At 42.4% G+C, this 22,500-nt stretch overlaps 2 protein-coding genes across 2 annotated transcripts in view; both read right to left on the bottom strand.

Moving 5' to 3' along the window:
- The window catches only part of LOC117741904 (latent-transforming growth factor beta-binding protein 4), an 88,865-nt gene extending 75,072 nt beyond the window's left edge, over positions 1–13,793 (bottom strand). Inside the window, exons 1-3 of the mRNA XM_034549166.1 lie at positions 13,626–13,793; positions 9,029–9,099; positions 748–1,474 (exon numbers count right to left, since the gene is read on the bottom strand). Of these exons, the coding sequence (XP_034405057.1) occupies positions 748–1,474; positions 9,029–9,099; positions 13,626–13,738 (911 nt within the window). The 5' untranslated portion in view covers positions 13,739–13,793. The remainder of the gene's footprint in view (positions 1–747; positions 1,475–9,028; positions 9,100–13,625) is intronic.
- Positions 13,794–15,656: 1,863 nt separating this feature from the next.
- Positions 15,657–22,500, bottom strand: part of shkbp1 (SH3KBP1 binding protein 1) — a 13,958-nt gene continuing 7,114 nt past the window's right edge. Inside the window, 10 exon segments of the mRNA XM_034549075.1 lie at positions 15,657–16,472; positions 16,551–16,653; positions 16,755–16,939; positions 17,603–17,699; positions 18,183–18,338; positions 19,252–19,422; positions 20,626–20,742; positions 20,842–20,929; positions 21,070–21,185; positions 21,277–21,467. Of these exon segments, the coding sequence (XP_034404966.1) occupies positions 15,749–16,472; positions 16,551–16,653; positions 16,755–16,939; positions 17,603–17,699; positions 18,183–18,338; positions 19,252–19,422; positions 20,626–20,742; positions 20,842–20,929; positions 21,070–21,185; positions 21,277–21,467 (1,948 nt within the window). The 3' untranslated portion in view covers positions 15,657–15,748.

The raw sequence follows: 22,500 nt of genomic DNA, 5'->3' as shown, positions 1-22,500 counted from the left end.
TAGCAGCAGTAGTGGCAGTAGTAGTAGTAGCATTAGCAGCAGTAGTAGCAGTAGTAGTAGTAGTAGTAGTAGCAGTAGTAGTAGTAGCATTAGCAGCAGTAGTGGCAGTAGTAGTAGTAGCATTAGCAGCAGTAGTGGCAGTAGTAGTAGTAGCAGTAGTAGCAGTAGTAGTAGTAACATTAGCAGCAGTAGTAGCAGTAGTAGCAGTAGTAGTAGCAGTAGTAACAGTAGTAGTAGTAGTAGTAGTAGTAGTAGTAGTATTAGCAGCAGTAGTAGTAGTAGCAGTAGTAGTAGTAGTAGCAGTAGTAGTAGTAGCAGTAGTAGCAGTAGTAGTAGTAGTAGCATTAGCAGTAGTAGTAGTAGTAGCATTAGCAGCAGTAGTAGCAGTAGTAGTAGTAGCATTAGTAGCAGTAGTAGTAGTAGTAGTAGTAGCAGTAGTAGCAGCAGTAGTAGCAGTAGTAGTAGTAGCATTAGCAGCAGTAGTAGCAGCAGTAGTAGTAGCAGTAGTAGTAGTATCAGCAGTAGCAGTAGTAGTAGTAGCAGTAGTAGTAGTAGTAGTAGTAGTAGTAGTAGTAGTAGTAGCATTAGCAGCAGTAGTAGCAGCAGTAGTAGTAGTAGTATTTCACAGATTTAGTGATGTGATAACTAATAATAAATAATTCATAATATAATTAAATAATAAGTTTAAACATGTGAACAAAGTTATTCTTCATGTAAACGTTGATGTTTAGGGTTTTGTTGTGTTACCTCAACGACTGCGTCCTCGCCTCCTTCTTCTTCTCTCCTTGCACACCTTCCCGTCCTCTCGGTCCAGGATCAGGCTCTGGATCAGGTCTGGAGTCCAGATTCAATGGGCCCTCTGTTCTGGACCTGGTCTCCAGGTTCAGGTCTCTAGAGGATAACAATGGCCCCTGTGTTATGGATCTGGTCTCCAGGTTCAGGTCTCTAGAGGATAACAATGGGACCTGTGTTCTGGACCTTGACTCCAGGTTCAGGTCTCTAGAGGACGTCACTGTGTTCTCTGTTCTGGACCTGGTCTCCAGGTTCAGGTCTCTAGAGGACGTCACTGTGTTCTCTGTTCTGGACCTGGTCTCCAGGTTCAGGTCTCGAGAGGACTTCAATGGGTCCTCAGAGGGGGATTTAGAGGAGTGTGAGGGTTCCTCTTTCTCCTTTGGAGTTCCTGTTTTGAACTCTGCAGTTCTGGCTCCCTCCTCCTCCTCTGTGTCTCTTGTCTGTGGACGGGCGGCTTGGTTCTCCTCCTGTGTGTTCGGGGTCTCAGCAGCCTTCTCTTTCTTGAGGGCCTCAGGTGGATTCGGTTCTGCAGCTCCTGGTTCAGGTCTGATGGGAGATTTGAGGAGACGGACGCCGGTCAGCGAGGAAAACTCACAGCGGTCACCATGGAAACCTCGTCGACACACACAGCGGTTTGACTGTCGGCACGACGACAGGTTAAGGCAACGAGGAAGACACCTGGCTACAAGAGGAGAGGAGACAAGGAGAGAAGGAGGGGAGGGGACATGGAGGGGAGGGGACAAGGAGAGTAGGAGACACGGAGGGGAGGAGACAAGGAAGGGAGAGGAATAGACAAGGAGGGGAGAGGAGGGGAAAAGGAAGGGAGGAGACAAGGAAGGGAGAGGAGGTGACAAGGAGCAGAGGAGACAAGGAGATGAGGAAAGTAGAGGAGATGAGAGGAGACAAGGTGAGAGGAAAGGTGAGCAAGAGAGGAAAAGAGACAGGGTTTTAGACTCTAACAAGTTTATCATTATTATTTAATGTGACAACATTCAGGAATATTTATTGACCATCAACAATAACATGTATGAGTTATTAACAAAGTAACAACATGTATGAGTTATTAACAAAGTAACAACATGTATGAGTTATAAACAAAGTAACAACATGTATGTGTTAGTAACAACATGAATGTGTTATTAACAAAGTAACAACATGTATGTGTTAGTAACAACATGTATGTGTTATTAACAAAGTAACAACATGTATGAGTTAGTAACAACATGTATGTGTTATTAACAAAGTAACAACATGTATGAGTTATTAACAAAGTAACAACATGTATGAGTTATTAACAAAGTAACAACATGTATGTGTTAGTAACAACATGTATGTGTTATTAACAAAGTAACAACATGTATGTGTTAGTAACAACATGTATGTGTTATTAACAACATGTATGTGTTATTAACAAAGTAACAACATGTATGAGTTAGTAACAACATGTATGTGTTATTAACAAAGTAACAACATGTATGAGTTAGTAACACTATGTATGTGTTAGTAACAACATGTATGAGTTAGTAACAACATGTATGAGTTAGTAACAACATGTACGAGTTAGTAACAACATGTATGTGTTATTAACAAAGTAACAACATGTATGAGTTAGTAACAACATGTATGTGTTATTAACAAAGTAACAACATGTATGAGTTAGTAACAACATGTATGAGTTAACAAAGTAACAACATGTATGTGTTATTAACAAAGTAACAACATGTATGAGTTAGTAACAAAGTAACAACATGTATGAGTTAGTAACAAAGTAACATGTATGAGTTAGTAACAAAGTAACATGTATGCGTTACTAACAACATGTATGTGTTATTAACAAAGTAACAACATGTATGTGTTAGTAACAACATGTATGTGTTATTAACAAAGTAACAACATGTATGTTAGTAACAACATGTATGAGTTAGTAACAACATGTATGTGTTATTAACAAAGTAACAACATGTATGTGTTAGTAACAACATGTATGTGTTAACAAAGTAACAACATGTATGTTAGTAACAACATGTATGAGTTAGTAACAACATGTATGTGTTATTAACAAAGTAACAACATGTATGAGTTAGTAACAAAGTAACAACATGTATGTGTTATTAACAAAGTAACAACATGTATGTGTTATTAACAAAGTAATAACATGTATGTGTTAGTAACAAAGTAACAACATGTATGTGTTAGTAACAACATGTATGTGTTATTAACAAAGTAACAACATGTATGTTAGTAACAACATGTATGAGTTAGTAACAACATGTATGTGTTATTAACAAAGTAACAACATGTATGTGTTAGTAACAACATGTATGAGTTATTAACAAAGTAACAACATGTATGTTAGTAACAACATGTATGTGTTATTAACAAAGTAACAACATGTACGAGTTAGTAACAAAGTAACAACATGTATGTTAGTAACAACATGTATGTGTTATTAACAAAGTAACAACATGTACGAGTTAGTAACAAAGTAACAACATGTATGTGTTAGTAACAACATGTATGTGTTATTAACAAAGTAACAACATGTATGTTAGTAACAATATGTATGAGTTAGTAACAACATGTTTTTTTTTTATTTTTTTATTTTTGTTTATTTTGTATAGCCCAATATCACAAATTACAAATTTGCCTCAGAGGGCTTTACAATCTGTACACATACGACATCCCTGTCCCAGGACCTCACATCGAATCAGGAAAAACTCCCCAAAAATAACCTTTCACAGGGAAAAAAGGGAAGAAACCTTCAGGAGAGCAACAGAGGAGGATCCCTCTCCCCGGATGGACAGAAGCAATAGATGTCATGTGTACAGAATGAACAGCATTAACAAAGTTACATAAACACATTACATGAATATGACAATGTATGAATGGAACTCCAATCCATGAAACAGAAGGAGGTAGAGAGGAGGGGGCGGGGCATCAGCAGGGCCAAGGTGGGAGGCCGGCTCACCAGGCATCAGACATCTCCAGGTCCAATGGACCCTCTGAGACGTGAAGTCACAACGACTCCGGGGAGGAAGCAGAGTTAATAAGGTGCAATGGAGAGATGTAAATTCATCCATAAGGAGAGAGAGAAGAGGAGAGAGGTGCTCAGTGTATCCTAAAACATCCCCCAGCAGCCTATAAGCCTATAGCAGCATATCAAGGGGCTGGACCAGGGCAAACCTGATTCAGCCCTAACTATAAGCACTATTAAAGAGGAAAGTCTTAAGTCTATTCTTGAATGAGGTGACTGTGTCTGCCTCCCGGACTGAAAGTGGAAGCTGGTTCCATAAAAGAGGAGCTTGATAACTGAAGGCTCTTGCTCCCATCCTACTTTTTAGGACTCTAGGAACCACAAGTAGCCCCGCATTTAGTGAGCGCAGCTCTCTAGTGGGGCAATATGGTACTACAAGCTCCTTAAGATATGATGGTGCATCACCAATCAAGGCTTTGTAGGTGAGGAGAAGAATTTTAAATGTGATTCTTGATTTTACAGGGAGCCAGTGCAGAGCAGCTAATACAGGAGTCATGTGATCTCTTTTCTTAGTTTTTGTGAGTACACGAGCTGCAGCATTCTGGATCAACTGGAGGGATTTAAGAGACTTATTAGGGCAGCCTGATAATGAGGAGTTACAGTAATCTAGTCTGGAAGTAACAAACGCGTGAACCAGCTTTTCTGCATCTTTTTGAGACAAGATGTGCCTGATTTTTGAAATGTTACGTAGATGAAAAAATGCAGTCCTTGAGATTTGCTTAACGTGGGAGTTAAAGGACAAGTCTCGGTCAAAGATAACGCCTAGATTCTTTACAGTGGTGTTGGATGCGAGGGAAATGCCATCTACAGAAACCACATCACCAGATAATTGATCTCTGAGGTGTTCAGGGCCAGTAAAATAACTTCAGTTTTGTCTGAGTTTAACATCAGGAAGTTGCAGGTCATCCATGTTTTTATGTCTTTAAGACATTCTTGAATTTTAGCGAGCTGGTTGGTCTCCTCTGGTTTGATCGATAGATATAATTGAGTATCGTCTGCATAGCAATGAAAGTTTATGCAGTGTTTCCTGATAATATTGCCCAAAGGAAGCATATATAAGGTAAATAAAATTGGTCCAAGCACAGAACCTTGTGGAACTCCGTGATTAACGTTGGTGGTCATTGAGGCTTCATCGTTTACAAATACAAATTGAGATCGATCTGATAAATAGGATTTAAACCAACTTAGTGCGGTACCTGAAATGCCAATCGACTGATCCAGTCTCTGTAATAGGATGTCATGATCAATGGTGTCGAACGCAGCACTAAGGTCTAATAATACCAGTACGGAGATGAGTCCTTTATCTGATGCAATTAGGAGGTCATTAGTAATTTTCACCAGTGCTGTCTGTGTGCTGTGGTGTTTTCTAAATCCTGACTGAAACTCCTCAAATAAACTATTCTGATGTAGGAAGTCGCACAACTGATTTGCGACTACTTTCTCAAGGATCTTAGAGAGGAAGGGAAGGTTAGAGATTGGTCTGTAGTTAGCCAACACCTCTGGATTAAGAGTGGGCTTTTTCAGGAGAGGTTTAATTACAGCTACTTTGAAGGAATGTGTTACATGGCCTGTTAGCAAAGACACATTAACAATATCCAGCAGAGAGGTGCCAATTAAAGGCAACACGTCTTTAAGCAGCCTCGTTGGGATGGGGTCTAAGAGACAGGTAGACGGTTTAGAAGTAGAAACCATTGAGGACAATTGGTCTACGTTAATGGGAGAAAAGCTATCCAAATATACACCAGGGCATACAGCCGTTTCCAAGGCCACTCCTCTTGATGACAGATCGGTAGTAGTTAAGGGCAAGAGAGCATCAATCTTGCCTCTAATAGTTCAAATCTTTTCATTGAAGAAGTTCATGAAGTCATTACTACTGAGGTCTATAGGAATACACGGCTCCACAGAGCTGTGACTCTCTGTCAGCCTGGCTACAGTGCTAAAGAGAACCCTGGGGTTGTTCTTATTTTTCTCTATTATTGATGAGTAATAGGCTGCTCTGGCATTACGGAGAGCCTTTTTATATGTTTTAAGACTATCTCGCCAAACTAAGCGTGATTCTTCCAGATTGGTGGAACGCCATATGCTTTGGAGCTTTCGTGAAGTTTGCTTTAGGTCGCGGGTCTGAGGGTTCTACCAGGGAGCAAACCTCCTTTGCCTCACTGTCTTTTTCTTCAGTGGGGCTATCAAGTCTAGTGTCATTCTCAGTGAGCCTGTAGCACTATCGACAATATGATCAATCTGGGACGGACTAAAGTTAGCACAGGAGTCCTCCGTCACATTGAGACGTGGTATTGAATCAAATGCAGAAGGAATCGCTTCTATAAATTTAGCTACAGCACTGTCAGTTAGACATCTGGTGTAGAAACTTTTGACTAACGGTGTACACTCGGGGAGTATAAACTCAAAAGTTATGAGGTAATGGTCTGACAGAAGAGGGTTCTGTGGGAAGACCTCCAAATGCTCAATGTCAATGCCATATGCAAGAACAAGGTGGAGGGTGTGGCCAAAGCATGTATGTGTTATTAACAAAGTAACAACATGTATGTGTTAGTAACAACATGTATGTGTTAACAAAGTAACAACATGTATGTTAGTAACAACATGTATGAGTTAGTAACAACATGTATGTGTTATTAACAAAGTAACAACATGTACGAGTTAGTAACAAAGTAACAACATGTATGTGTTATTAACAAAGTAACAACATGTACGAGTTAGTAACAAAGTAACAACATGTATGTGTTAGTAACAACATGTATGTGTTAACAAAGTAACAACATGTATGTTAGTAACAACATGTATGAGTTAGTAACAACATGTATGTGTTAGTAACAAAGTAACAACATGTATGTGTTAGTAACAACATGTATGTGTTATTAACAAAGTAACAACATGTATGTTAGTAACAACATGTATGAGTTAGTAACAACATGTATGTGTTATTAACAAAGTAACAACATGTATGAGTTAGTAACAAAGTAACAACATGTATGTGTTATTAACAAAGTAACAACATGTATGTGTTAGTAACAAAGTAACAACATGTATGTGTTATTAACAAAGTAACAACATGTATGTGTTAGTAACAACATGTATGTGTTATTAACAAAGTAACAACATGTATGTGTTAGTAACAACATGTATGTGTTATTAACAACATGTATGTGTTATTAACAAAGTAACAACATGTATGAGTTAGTAACAACATGTATGTGTTATTAACAAAGTAACAACATGTATGAGTTAGTAACAACATGTATGTGTTATTAACAACATGTATGTGTTATTAACAAAGTAACAACATGTATGAGTTAGTAACAACATGTATGTGTTATTAACAAAGTAACAACATGTATGAGTTAGTAACAAAGTAACAACATGTATGAGTTAGTAACAAAGTAACAACATGTATGTGTTATTAACAAAGTAACAACATGTACGAGTTATTAACAAAGTAACAACATGTATGTGTTAGTAACAACATGTATGAGTTAGTAACAACATGTATGTGTTATTAACAAAGTAACAACATGTATGTGTTAGTAACAACATGTATGAGTTAGTAACAACATGTATGTGTTATTAACAAAGTAACAACATGTATGTGTTATTAACAAAGTAACAACATGTATGTGTTAGTAACAACATGTATGAGTTAGTAACAACATGTATTGTTATTAACTAAGTAACAACATGTATGTTAGTAACAAAGTAATAACATGTATGAGTTAGTAACAACATGTATGTGTTATTAACAAAGTAACAACATGTATGAGTTAGTAACAACATGTATGTGTTATTAACAACATGTATGTGTTATTAACAAAGTAACAACATGTATGAGTTAGTAACAACATGTATGTGTTATTAACAAAGTAACAACATGTATGAGTTAGTAACAAAGTAACAACATGTATGAGTTAGTAACAAAGTAACAACATGTATGTGTTAGTAACAAAGTAACAACATGTATGTGTTATTAACAAAGTAACAACATGTATGAGTTATTAACAAAGTAACAACATGTATGAGTTAGTAACAAAGTAATAAGAGGACTTCCCCCTGATGAAAACATAAAGAAGCTGTATATGTAGCACACTGATCAGCAGATAAGCAGAAACAGAGGATATGTTGTTCTTCCTCTCAGGTCGACATGTGGATCCTATAAAGTCCACATTCTCACTCTCCATTCAGAACCACGTAAAGCCCTTAAGCATCGTTGATCCGCTCATAAATCCGGTCCTGCATGTGGACTCTGGAGTCCAGGTTTGAACAGTGAGACGTGGAGCAGCATCAGTCTGGACATGAAGAGCCACATCTGTAGTGACTCAGCAGCTGACTGATGCTACTGGACCAACAGCGCTCCACTAAGCGGCTCCATGCTGGTCCAGAAAACCAACGAGACTATATTAACATTACACACGGGACACATTTATTATATTGGTAAAGACTTTGATATTGTTTTACATCAGACTTATTAGTCAAGAGGTTTTATCCAATTTGTTATTTAATATATATTTATTATTGTTTGTTTCTGTTACTTTCTTTATGTATCTGCACATATTTCTGTGACATCTGGAGATCAATAAAGGTTTATCTTATCTTCTTGCTAAATACAGAATAGCTCAATATTAGCTGCTTCTTACCAGCTTCTCATTTATGACATTTTCTTTAGTCATCCATGTTTATACCAAATATATATATATTCTGCAAATATATAATATAACTCTTCACTCCGCCATCCGCAGCACTACCGCAATGCACTCTGGGACTTGCAGTTGACTTGGCTCTTTCACATTTTAAGGACACGGTGTAATTATTACCTTTGACTTCTTTTTAAATATGAGCAGAATTTGTTGAATATTAAAAACAAGCAAATATATTATTTATAATAATGAAACTGTTTCTTTTGACATTTAGTTTTTTAAGTGACACCTAAATAACAATGAATTAGTGTGAACACGCTTTTTATGAATTATTTTTTAGTCAAGTTTTATACTAAAGTAAAATAAAAAGTTATCTATGAGAGCAACTGTAATATCTACATACATTATAATATACATGCCGGCTGCAGATGAATGATAACAAACATAATATTACTTTGAATCAGCCTCCACGGCTCAGCTGTCGCAGCCATTTGGAGTCCCGCAGTGAGCCGGAGGTTCGCTTCAAGGCGGGACAACGAATGGCGTCCGTACTCACGTTTGGTGCATCGTCCGGTTCTGGGCGACAACGTCCAGCCGACACAACAGCGCCCCCCACAGGCACGAGGGCTGCAGAGAGGGAGGGATTCATATTAAGGAATCATCGTCAAATGGCAGAAGAGACATGTTATATTTAATATAATAATAGGACATCGAACCCCCGACCCTGAGATGTGTTACTTCCGTTACGTGAACATTAAATCTCATTATATTATAAAAAACATTAAAAAGGAAGTAATCGGATCCTCAACTGCAGTAAAACTACAAAAGTACTGTGTTGGACTAAAAGTACTAACAGCCCAAAATAACACAATTGTGTTACAGTAAAAGTATTAATACCACAAAATAATATTAATAAAATGTTCCTTCAGTAAAAGTATAATGTAAATGAATGTAGACTCTTGTACTTCTACACTGTTGTGTGTTTGTATGTGTGTGTCGACATCTTTGCACTATTGTTTTGTTTGTTAATTTTATATTTTTTTCTATTCATTTTTCTTATTATTATTCTCATTATTTATTTATTTGTATGTATTTTTTGATTGTGCATTTTCTAATTTTTTATATTTGTCTTAAATCTGAATCAAAAGGACATTTCTGTCTGAGAGGAAGAGGTCCTCTAGACGTGGGATGCGTTCACAGACGCTCTGTTGTTCTGAGTCTCCGAGAGGATCAAACATCAAATATGAAACATCAAACATCAAATATGAAACATCAAACATCAAATATGAAACATCAAACATCAAACACTCCTTTCTTCATACTGCAGGAACACTGAACTCTCTGTCGGCTCCCAGGTCCATCTGAAACATACAGAACCATTAGAGGACCAACGACCCAGACCAGGTCCATCTGAAACATACAGAACCATTAGAGGACCAACGACCCAGACCAGGTCCATCTGAAACATACAGAACCATTAGAGGACCAACGACCCAGACCAGGTCCATCTGAAACATACAGAACCATTAGAGGACCAACGACCCAGACCAGCTCCATCTGAAACAAACAGAACCATTAGAGGACCAACGACCCAGACCAGCTCCATCTGAAACATACAGAACCATTAGAGGACCAACGACCCAGACCAGGTCCATCTGAAACATACAGAACCATTAGAGGACCAACGACCCAGACCAGCTCCATCTGAAACATACAGAACCATTAGAGGACCAACGACCCAGACCAGGTCCATCTGAAACATACAAACGCTATCGGCCGTACGGATCAATAACGGTCCGTTACTCAACCAACAGACACATGTTGAACAATAATCCGGTCTTTATAATAATCAGATTCAGTTCAGACTCAAAGTGACAGAAATGTTTATAGCGGTGTCCTGAGATCTGCAGATGAAGGTCCTAAATTACAGGAGGTCATGACCCGAGTCCCCACAGATGAATTGGTCCTCACAAGGACACTAAAACAAGTTCAGTGTGTGTGTTAACCATCTCACAGGACTTTTAAGTCATAAGGACTTTTTCCTCTTTTCACACACTAATACAAACCTCTTTAAATCTGGTGTTTACACACACACACACACACAGTTTATAAGACCAGTCAGTAAGTTCACAAAGTTTAGGATTAGTGTGTGTGTGGGGGGGGGGGGGGGGGGTGTTGATTTTGCATTCATCACTTGACCGTCAGTCAGACTTGCACTTGAGGCTGGTCACACACACACACAGCACAGAATTTCACACATTCCTGAGGTGTCTGCAGTCTGACAGATGCTGATTGGTCGGGTACTTTTATGGTTTATTACACACACACACACACACACACACACACACACACACACACACACACACACACACACACACACACACACACACACACACACACACACACACACACACACACACACACACACACACACACACACACACACACACACACACACACACACACACACACACACACACACACACAGGTAGAGAACAGCTGGAAGGTAAAATGTTTGACCGACCGAATCATCTTCAGGTGGGCTTGACGGACTGAAACAGATTGACATTACACGTTGTTCAGACACACCATTGACGCTCTAACTTTGCATCTTTAGCACCAGCAGCTTTTCATTCCTGGATTTGAGTTCAACAACTACTGAATCGACTTTCAAGGAACAAACATTATGAGTCAATGGCCCCGGGACGCAGACGAGGAGAGGACCCCGCCACCTGGCCTCCAGCAGGGTGCAGTGGTTGAACCTCTTTGTGGTCGTTTTGAGCCTCTTTGTATTTGTTTTGTGTATCTTTGTATTCAAGTCTCTTTGTAGTGATGTTGCGTCTCTTTGTTGTGTCTCTCAAGTGACTACAATGAGACTCAAAATGACTACAATGAGACTCAAAGTGACTACAATGAGACTTAAAGTGACTACAATGAGACTCAAAGTAATACAATGAGACTTAAAGTGACTACAATGAGACATAAAGTGACTACAATGAGACTCAAAGTGACTACAATGAGACTTAAAGTGACTACAATGAGACTCAAAGTGACTACAATGAGACATAAAGTGACTACAATGAGACTTAAAGTGACTACAATGAGACTCAAAGTGACTACAATGAGACTTAAAGTGACTACAATGAGACTTAGTGACTACAATGAGACTCAAAGTAACTGCAATGAGACTCAAAGTGACTACAATGAGACTCAAAGTAACTACAATGAGACTTAAAGTGACTACAATGAGACTCAAAGTGACTACAATGAGACTCAAAGTAACTACAATGAGACTTAGTGACTACAATGAGACTCAAAGTAACTACAATGAAACTCAAAGTAACTACAATGAGACTCAAAGTGACTACAATGAGACTCTGACTACAATGAGACTCAAAATGACTACAATGAGACTTAAAATGACTACAATGAGACTTAAAGTGACTACAATGAGACTCAAAGTAACTACAATGAGACTTAAAGTGACTACAATGAGACTCAAAGTAACTACAATGAGACTCAAAGTGACTACAATGAAACTCAGTGACTACAATGAGACTTAAAGTGACTACAATGAGACTTGTAGTCACTTTGAGTCTGACTACAATGAGACTCAAAGTGACTACAATGAGATTTAAAGTGACTACAATGAGACTCAAAGTGACTACAATGAGACTCAAAGTGACTACAATGAGACTCACAATGAGACTCAAAGTGACTACAATGAGACTCAAAGTGACTACAATGAGACTCAGTGACTACAATGAGACTCAAATTGACTACAATGAGACTACAATGAGACTCAAAGTGACTACAATGAGACTCAAAGTGACTACAATGAGACTAAAAGTGACTACAATGAGACTCAAAGTGACTACAATGAGATTTAAAGTGACTACAATGAGACTAAAAGTGACTACAGTGAGACTCAAAGTGACTACAATGATATTTAAAGTGACTACAATGAGACTCAAAGTGACTACAATGAGACTCAAAGTGACTACAATGAGACTCAGTGACTACAATGAGACTCAAATTGACTAAAATGAGACTACAATGAGACTCAAAGTGACTACAATGAGATTTAAAGTGACTACAATGAGACTCAAAGTGACTACAATGAGACTCAAAGTGACTACAATGAGATTTAAAGTGACTACAGTGAGACTCAAAGTGACTACAATGAGACTTAGTGACTACAATGAGACTCAAAGTGACTACAATGAGATTTAAAGTGACTACAATGAGACTCAAAGTGACTACAATGAGACTTAAAGTGACTACAATGAGACTCAAAGTGACTACAATGAGACTCAAAGTGACTACAATGAGATTTAAAGTGACTACAGTGAGACTCAAAGTGACTACAATGATACTTAGTGACTACAATGAGACTCAAAGTGACTACAATGAGATTTAAAGTGACTACAATGAGACTCAAAGTGACTACAATGATATTTAAAGTGACTACAATAAGACTAAAAGTGACTACAGTGAGACTCAAAGTGACTACAATGATATTTAAAGTGACTACAATGAGACTCAAAGTGACTACAATGATATTTAAAGTGACTACAATGAGATTTAAAGTGACTACAATGAGATTTAAAGTGACTACAATGAGACTCAAAGTGACTACAATGAGATTTAAAGTGACTACAATGAGACTCAAAGTGACTACAATGAGATTTAAAGTGACTACAATGAGACTCAAAGTGACTACAATGAGATTTAAAGTGACTACAATGAGACTACAATGAGATGTACTCGTGTTGTGTGTCTTTGTAGTCTACGTCATCTTGGTTGAACTTTTAAAGCTTCAGCTACGTCATGTTTCATCAACAGAGTGCTGTCATGTCTGTGACGTCACTAACCAGGATGAAAGTCAACGGAGCGCATGCATGTTGTTTCACGGGCTCGCGGCTGCTGACACGGTAGTCTGGTTCTGTAAAGGGGTCTCAACTGGGACCCGGATCCGTCACAGACCACCAGTGAAATAAGACCTGGACGTGTTATAAGCTATTTATGAATGAATGAAGACCACTGAGTGTGACTGTCCCTTTAAATGATGTAAAGTTATATTAAAGATCAAACATGACTCGGACCCTGTGGACAGCTAGCAGACCTCCATGTGAGCGTAACGCAGTGCTCACCCGCTCAGAGCCGCCCTCCGGCCGGGCTGCGAGCCGCCCTCCTCCCGGTCCGCAGGGTGCTGAGCGGCGGCGTGGAGCGCTGCGGCGCACACGCACCAGAGAAGGAGCCGCATGATCGATACCAGAGACGATCGATCACACCCGGTCCACGGAGCATCGCGGGTGCTTCTGTCCCTCTGGCTGATTGGGAATGTCCACTCATTCCACGGGAACTGCTGTCGGCCAATAGGAGCGGAGAATAACGGCTTCTCCGCTCCTATTGGCCGACCGCCAAAGAGCCTTTCCGAGCAGCCAATCAGAACCCGGGGGGAATATTTTATTCAAACAGCTTTAAGAGGAAAATGTAACACTTTGTAATTTAGTTCACGAAGTGGTTTTCACATAACTGAAGAATTACAGAAGTATTATCAACAACATACTTAATCTATCAAAGTATTAAGCAGAATGGCTACTTTGTTATTGAATACTACAGTATTATTATTATTATTATTATTATTATGGCGTATTTCAGATACTTTGTGGAATCTAGTCTGGAAGTAACAAACACGTGAACCAGCTTTTCTGCATCTTTTTGACACAAGATGTGCCTGATTTTTGAACAACTTCCATCTGTGTCATAGATTTATTGTGAAAACATCAATTAATATGCAACTGATTTGATAATAAAGTTTTCAGGCAGATATACAAACACATTCTTTTGTTTCAGCTTCTATACAAACACATCTTTTATTTTTGGGTTTTTGACAAAAAGAAAACAAAAAGACTTTATAGAGAAAATAATGGTCAGTTTATTAGAAAATGAGTCATTGTTAAAATCAACTAAATTATACATTTTAAATATAAAGTTAACCTCAAATCTGATGTCTCTGAACAAACATTAAATAAAAAAAGGTACAAACTGAAGGTTTAATAAAATAAACCCCACGAAGAATAAAGAAACTCAACCAGTTTGATCTGATTATGTTCTTAAAGTCATAAAAAACTAATTGTGTGAACTTTCCTATTTTTTCCATTTTAAAAGCGAGAATTATTTATTACATCAATTTCAGCAGAATCAAAACAATATTTATTAATTAAACAATGAACTTATTTAAAGTTCTGCAAAAATGTACTGACGGAAACTCTAATTAAATATAATTAATTATAAGCCTGATTGGCTGTGACGGCGGTGCGTTCAGGGTCGGCTCTGTAAAGATCAGAGACAACTCAGTCACATTTAAAATTTCACAAATTACAAAAATAAAGATTTGATACAAACTTTGTTTTGTTTGTTTTGAACTCGTCGGACTGAAAAGTCAAAAGTTCACTTCCTGTTTGGTTTTACAGAGCCATAGAAACAAAGGCTGTCGATGACATCATCGATGACATCATCAACGTCCTCCTCCAACACAGGAAGTCACTTCTGAAAACACATTTATTGCAGTAGTGATACCACAGAAATACTTTTATGTTATTACATTAATGTAAATATGGCGCTCGTGTTAACGGCTTTAATCTGAAATATTACTTTCATTATTAGTTGATTAATAATCTGGAAACTAAAGCGGTCGTAAAGTATAAAGTACAACATGTACCTCTGAGGGGAAAGTAGCTTGTACTTGTACTTGAGTAAATGTACTTTCGGTATATTAAATTGCAGCTAATCTAAATTATTGATAACGTTGCTTTGACCAGATTATTGATCCTCTTCCTCGACGTGATAAGGTAAAAAATACCGTTTGAAAATACAAACATTAAAGAATAAATGTTTTCTGAAGTATTCAACATCCAATGATGTCATAACAAATATCAGAAACAGAGCCAATCAGAGGCCGTCTGAGCCTGAAGAGCCAATCAGAGGACGTCTCAGCCTGAAGAGCCAATCAGAGGCCGTCTGAGCCTGAACAGCCAATCAGAGGCCGTCTGAGCCTGAACAGCCAATCAGAGGACGTCTCAGCCTGAAGAGCCAATCAGAGGCCGTCTGAGCCTGAACAGCCAATCAGAGGCCGTCTGAGCCTGAACAGCCAATCAGAGGCCGTCTGAGCCTGAACAGCCAATCAGAGGCCGTCTGAGCCTGAACAGCCAATCAGAGGCCGTCTGAGCCTGAACAGCCAATCAGAGGACGTCTCAGTCTGAACAGCCAATCAGAAGCTGGTCTCGTTCATGTGTGGTTTGGGGCTGGTGGGCGGTCCGGCTGGGGGGCTGTCCGGACTCGCCGGGCTCTCGGGAGAAGCCGGCGCGTCGCCAGGAGACGGCGTGGCGGCGCGGCGTGGCGAGGCGGGCGCACTGGACCGTGACGGGCTCACTGCTGCGAGGGTGGGGCTTGTCGGGGGAGTGGGCGTCGTCCTGCGGTGTGACATAGACGAGGGCGACGGCGATGGCGGTCCGGGGGAGTGGCGTGCACCGGGCGACACGGAGAAGGTGGTCGGGGTCCTGAGGCCAAATCTGGCCTCTAACTCGGTGCACACCGCTAAGCTCCGCCTGACGCCCTCCGACCCCGCCGGGACCCCGAACCCAGAGCCCGCCGCCGCCTCTGAACCCTTGGCGAGCTCCTGGCAGCGCTCCACGAAGCTCCCCCGCCGCACGGACCCCCAGTCTCTGTCTCGGTCCAGGTGTCTGGGGGGGCGGGGGCTGGAGGTCTGGTTGTGGCTGGAGGTGGAGCTGTGGGTGTAGGCGGGAATGCTGAGGGTCTGCGGCCCGCAGAGGGCGGAGTCTCGCGCAGGTTTGGCGAGGGGCGCAGGGGGCGGAGCCTGCCGGGGGAGGCTGCCGCACAGCGAGACGGACGAACACGAAGCTCCGGCTGCTCGGGCTCCGGCTGCCGAGTGGAGACGCTCCATCCTGAAGACGTCGGTGAGCTGAGAGTGAAGACTGCCGGGGACAGGAAGTCACATGACTCAACAACAACAACAACAACAACAACAACAACAAGCCTGGACAGCGCGTTACCTGCAGGTGGAGGCTCTCGGGGTGCTGTCAGGTGTTCTGGTCAGAGCCAGGTCACACTGGTCCAGCAGCTCCAGCAGCTCCTCCTCGGTCGGCCCGCCCAGCGCTGTGATACAACCAATGAGAAGCCCCCGTCACTCCCCTGACCAATCACAGCACTCGCAGCCGTCAAACACACACACACAACACTGTGTTGGAGACTCTGACCTCTGATGTCGACCTTGCCGGCGATCTCCATGGCGGTGGTCAGGTCCCACATCTGGATGCTGCCGTTGCCGTGGCCGCTGAAGAGGTAGCGGCGAGGCCGTGAGCCGATGCGGCTCGAGCCCTCGCACTCGTGGACCATGAAGGCCGTGATGGACGCGCCGTCCACCGAACGCACCTCACAGACCCTGACACACACACACACACACACACACACACACGTTCATCATCTGGGCTCTCCTGCTCTCTGTCATCACATTGTTGTTCTCATCAACATTAGATTCAGATTTTGGGTGAACTTTTCCTTTAAAGAGATTGGGTGACATCTGGTGGTGAGAGAGCAGATTGCAGCTGAAGCTCCTCCAGTGTGGTTTGTCCGCTCTGGGCTCCCGTAGAAACACGCTGAACCTGCTGCCCGTGTCTAAACGTCTAGTGAACGATTCTTAATAGTTTCAGATGATTAAACAATAAAGAAAACTTACTTTTTAACCCTCTGAATCCCAAAACCAACCAGCAGCATGAGAAAGCAGGTTTTCTTTAAACAATTACCAAAACGTCACGTTTATCAGCCAGAAGCAGCAATAAACGTGAGTTTTTCACCTTTCCAACAGTCCTTGAACGCCTCATAATAATAATAATGTACACCTTTATTGATCCCCGTGGGTAGTTTCTTCTCTGCATTTGACGATCCTTAGTTATTAAGGAGCAACTGGGGGTTCAGTGCCTTGCTCAAGGACACTTCAACATGAACTATGTGGAGTGCACTTGTTTTTTATGTCATGATGGTTCTGATGATTCACAGTTTGTAGTAGTACACACACACACACACACACACACACACACACACACACCTCTTCCCGTTGGACGACAGCCTCACGTAGAGTTTATCGGTGTCCGGTACGACTCTCTGGATGAACACCTGCTGATCGTCTCTCTCTCCATACGGACCTGAACCCAGAAAGCACAGTCACCCTCTGACCCGCTGTGACCTTTGACCCCTGTGACCTCCCACTAAAGCCGTAAACCCCCCAGGGACATAACATACCTGGTAAATGGCTGAGGGCTTGAAATTATGTAAATACGAAATTGACGGCACAACGCTATGAATTGTGGGTAATTCCTTCAGGCAAAGTGTGCAGTCATGCAGACTTATGTTCCGGGTTTATAAAGGGCTCAAAGTGTCCGTCAAGGTGCCATGAGGGTCAGACAGAAACCCTAAACTCCTGTTCCTTTCAGTGAGACCTCTGCTGGACAACGGCAGCATTACAGTCAGACCAGCTGGTAAAAACCTTTTAAGATAAACTCTTTTATAAAGTCGGCTGGAGAAGTTACTTTACTTGGTACCGGCCATTTGTTAATATTACAGATTTATATTACAATTTAGGAGGAAACATGAGAATAGATTTGACCTTTGACCCCTGTGGGCGTTACCTATCTCTGTGCCGGCGCTGCAGCCTCCGTGTCCGTCCACGTCGTCCAGGCTGAGGATCTTGAAGGAGGTGAGCGGCGTGGACCCCGGCTGGGTGGAGATCATCCCTCTGAACCGGGTCACGGTCCACGTCCGCACGTGGTTGTTGTCGGCACAAACTACCGGAAGACGGACGAACGTCAGAAACAACCACTGGAGTGACTCGTACCCGAGGCACCAGGTGTCTGTAGGACTCGTACCGAGGCACCAGGTGTCTGTAGGACTCGTACCCGAGGCACCAGGTGTCTGTAGGACTCGTACCGAGGCACCAGGTGTCTGTAGGACTCGTACCCGAGGCACCAGGTGTCTGTAGGACTCGTACCCGAGGCACCAGGTGTCTGTAGGACTCGTACCGAGGCACCAGGTGTCTGTAGGACTCGTACCCGAGGCATCAGGTGTCTGTAGGACTCGTACCCGAGGCACCAGGTGTCTGTAGGACTCGTACCGAGGCACCAGGTGTCTGTAGGACTCGTACCCGAGAGACCAGGTGTCTGTAGGACTCGTACCCGAGGCACCAGGTGTCTGTAGGACTCGTACCCGAGAGACCAGGTGTCTGTAGGACTCGTACCCGAGGCACCAGGTGTCTGTAGGACTCGTACCCGAGAGACCAGGTGTCTGTAGGACTCGTACCCGAGGCACCAGGTGTCTGTAGGACTCGTACCCGAGGCACCAGGTGTCTGTAGGACTCGTACCCGAGGCACCAGGTGTCTGTAGGACTCGTACCCGAGGCACCAGGTGTCTGTAGGACTCGTACCCGAGGCACCAGGTGTCTGTAGGACTCGTACCCGAGAGACCAGGTGTCTGTAGGACTCGTACCCGAGGCACCAGGTGTCTGTAGGACTCGTACCCGAGGCACCAGGTGTCTGTAGGACTCGTACCCGAGAGACCAGGTGTCTGTAGGACTCGTACCCGAGGCACCAGGTGTCTGTAGGACTCGTACCGAGGCACCAGGTGTCTGTAGGACTCGTACCCGAGGCACCAGGTGTCTGTAGGACTCGTACCCGAGGCACCAGGTGTCTGTAGGACTCGTACCTGAGATGAGGTGTTTCTCCGACAGCATGATCTTGGTGACGGAGCTGCGGTGGACGGAGAAGGTCTGGAAGAGCTGTGGCCCCGAGCCGACCGTCTCTGGATGCTGAACGATGACTCGGACCGCCCCAGAGCTGGTCCCGTACGCAATCTCGATCCAGTTCCCGCTGTCACCTGATCACAGGACCAGAACATTTCAGCCTCAGGCTCAAAACAGATGTCAGGTGGTCTGTTTGAGTAGTAGCAGTAATAATAGAAGTAGCAGTAGAATCAGTAGTAGTAGCAGTAGCAGTAGTAGTAGTAATAATAGAAGTAGCAGTAGAGTCAGTAGGAGTAGCAGTAGTAGCAGTAGCCGTAGTAGCACTAGCAGTAGTAGTAGCACTAGCAGCAGTAGTAGCACTAGCAGTAGTAGTAGAACTAGCAGTAGTAGCACTAGCAGTAGCAGTAGTAGCAGCAGTAGCACTAGCAGTAGTAGCACTAGTAGCACTAGCAGTAGTAGTAGTAGTAGCACTAGCAGTAGTAGCAGTAGCAGTAGTAGCACTAGTAGTATAGTCAGTAGCACTAGCAGTAGCAGCAGTAGTCAGTAGCACTAGCAGTAGCACTAGCAGTAGCACTAGCAGTAGTAGCACTAACAGTAGCAGTAGTAGCAGTAGCACTAGCAGTAGTAGCACTAGCAGTAGTAGCAGTAGCACTAGCAGTAGTAGCAGTAGCAGCAGTAGCACTAGCAGTAGTAGCAGTAGTAGCACTAGCAGTAGTAGCAGTAGCACTAGTAGTAGCAGTAGTAGCAGTAGTAGCAGTAGCAGTAGTAGCACTAGCAGTAGTAGCACTAGCAGTAGTAGCACTAGCAGTAGTAGCAGTAGAAGCAGTAGCAGTAGTAGCAGTAGCAGCAGTAGCACTAGCAGTAGTAGCAGTAGCAGCAGTAGCACTAGCAGTAGTAGCAGCAGTAGCACTAGCAGTAGTAGCAGCAGTAGCACTAGCAGTAGTAGCAGCAGTAGCAGTCATAGTAGTATCACTAGCAGTAGTAGCACTAGCAGTAGTAGCAGTAGCAGCAGTAGCACTAGCAGTAGTAGCACTAGCAGTAGTAGCAGTAGCACTAGCAGTAGTAGCAGTAGTAGCAGTAGCACTAGCAGTAATAGCAGTAGTAGCAGTAGTAGCAGTAACACTAGCAGTAGTAGCAGTAGTAGCAGTAGTAGCAGTAGTAGTAGTAGTAGCAGTAGTAGCAGTAGTAGCAGTAGTAGTAGTAGTAGCAGTAATAGCAGTAGTAGCAGTAGTAGCAGTAACACTAGCAGTAGTAGCAGTAGTAGCAGTAGTAGCAGTAGTAGCAGTAGTAGCAGTAGCACTAGCAGCAGCACTTTGAACAGGATCTTAGCTGCGTACTGGTTTTGGGAGTGAGGTAGACGCTGAGAGCAGTGATGGCGTCCTCAGTCGGGTCTCTGTACAGCTCCGTCACCAGCAGGTCGTTGTCCTTCATCCTCAGAGGGAACTTCTGCACATCTGACCAACGAACACACAAACACACCTCTCTGCTTAGACATGTGTGAACTGGTTCTGAACTGGTTGTTACCCAGACCCCCAGCAGACGTCGTAACCCACCTATGTAGTAGATGGAGCCGTTGTTGCAGCCCAGGATGAGGAAGGAGCCGGCGGTGTCGTAGCTGCTGATGGGAACCACGTCCTGATTCTGCACGCAGAATAGTTTGAAAACATGGACCCCGTAAAATACTGAGCTCAAACACACGGAAACACAAAATGCGTTCCCATAATCGATAAAGAGCATCGACTCTTTGATCTCTCGTTGTCGTTCCAGGAGGCTCCACCCACCTGCCAGTGTTTGGTGACAGCGTTCCAAACCCCGACCTTCCCCGTGTGGCTGGTGGCGATCAGCTGGTTACCGACGAAGAAGAGCGCCTCCACCGGCACGTTCAGACTGAAGACGCCTGCAGGGAGGAAGACGCGTGCAAGCCTGTCAATCATCGGAGCCTGAGACGCTTCTGGGAATCAAACCATTTGTGGATCGTTCATCTTCACCGATCTCGTTCCCGTTGCCGTCGGGACAGATGGCCCACAGGATGATCTCCGTCCCCGACGCCACGGCCACCATCTTGTCGTTGTCTCCCAGCGAGCCCGCCATCACTTTGGCGTTCAGCGCCACTCGGTCAATCACCCAGTCGAGACGAGGGGAGGTGAAGACCTGCTGCCACCCGGTGGACTCCTTCACCCTGGGGGGGGTAGTGTTTACCTTTAGCAAACAAGTGTTTACTGTAGAGAACTAAGTGTTTACCTCTGGAAAACTAAGTGTTTACTGTAGAGAACTAAGTGTTTACCTCTGGAAAACTAAGTGTTTACTGTAGAGAACTAAGTGTTTACCTCTGGAAAACTAAGTGTTTACCTCTGGAAAACTAAGTGTTTACTGTAGAGAACTAAGTGTTTACCTGTAGAGAACTAAGTGTTTACCTGTAGAAAACTAAGTGTTTACCTGTAGAGAACTAAGTGTTTACCTGTAGAGAACTAAGTGTTTACCTGTAGAAAACTAAGTGTTTACCTGTAGAAAACAAGTGTTTACCTGTAGAGAACTAAGTGTTTACTGTAGAGAACTAAGTGTTTACCTGTAGAAAACTAAGTGTTTACCTGTAGAAAACAAGTGTTTACCTGTAGAGAACTAAGTGTTTACTGTAGAGAACTAAGTGTTTACCTGTAGAAAACAAGTGTTTACCTGTAGAGAACTAAGTGTTTACCTGTAGAAAACAAGTGTTTACCTGTAGAGAACTAAGTGTTTACTGTAGAAAACAAGTGTTTACCTGTAGAGAACTAAGTGTTTACTGTAGAAAACAAGTGTTTACCTGTAGAAAACAAGTGTTTACCTGTAGAGAACTAAGTGTTTACTGTAGAAAACAAGTGTTTACCTGTAGAAAACAAGTGTTTACCTGTAGAGAACTAAGTGTTTACTGTAGAAAACAAGTGTTTACCTGTAGAAAACAAGTGTTTACCTGTAGAGAACTAAGTGTTTACTGTAGAAAACAAGTGTTTACCTGTAGAGAACTAAGTGTTTACTGTAGAAAACAAGTGTTTACCTGTAGAAAACAAGTGTTTACCTGTAGAAAACAAGTGTTTACCTGTAGAGAACTAAGTGTTTACTGTAGAAAACAAGTGTTTACCTGTAGAAAACAAGTGTTTACCTGTAGAGAACTAAGTGTTTACTGTAGAAAACAAGTGTTTACCTGTAGAGAACTAAGTGTTTACTGTAGAAAACAA

Source organism: Cyclopterus lumpus, chromosome 13 (assembly GCF_009769545.1).
Source record: "Cyclopterus lumpus isolate fCycLum1 chromosome 13, fCycLum1.pri, whole genome shotgun sequence".
In the NCBI taxonomy this organism is placed as follows: Eukaryota; Metazoa; Chordata; class Actinopteri; order Perciformes; family Cyclopteridae; genus Cyclopterus; species Cyclopterus lumpus.
This window is presented reverse-complemented; position numbering and strand designations above follow the sequence as displayed.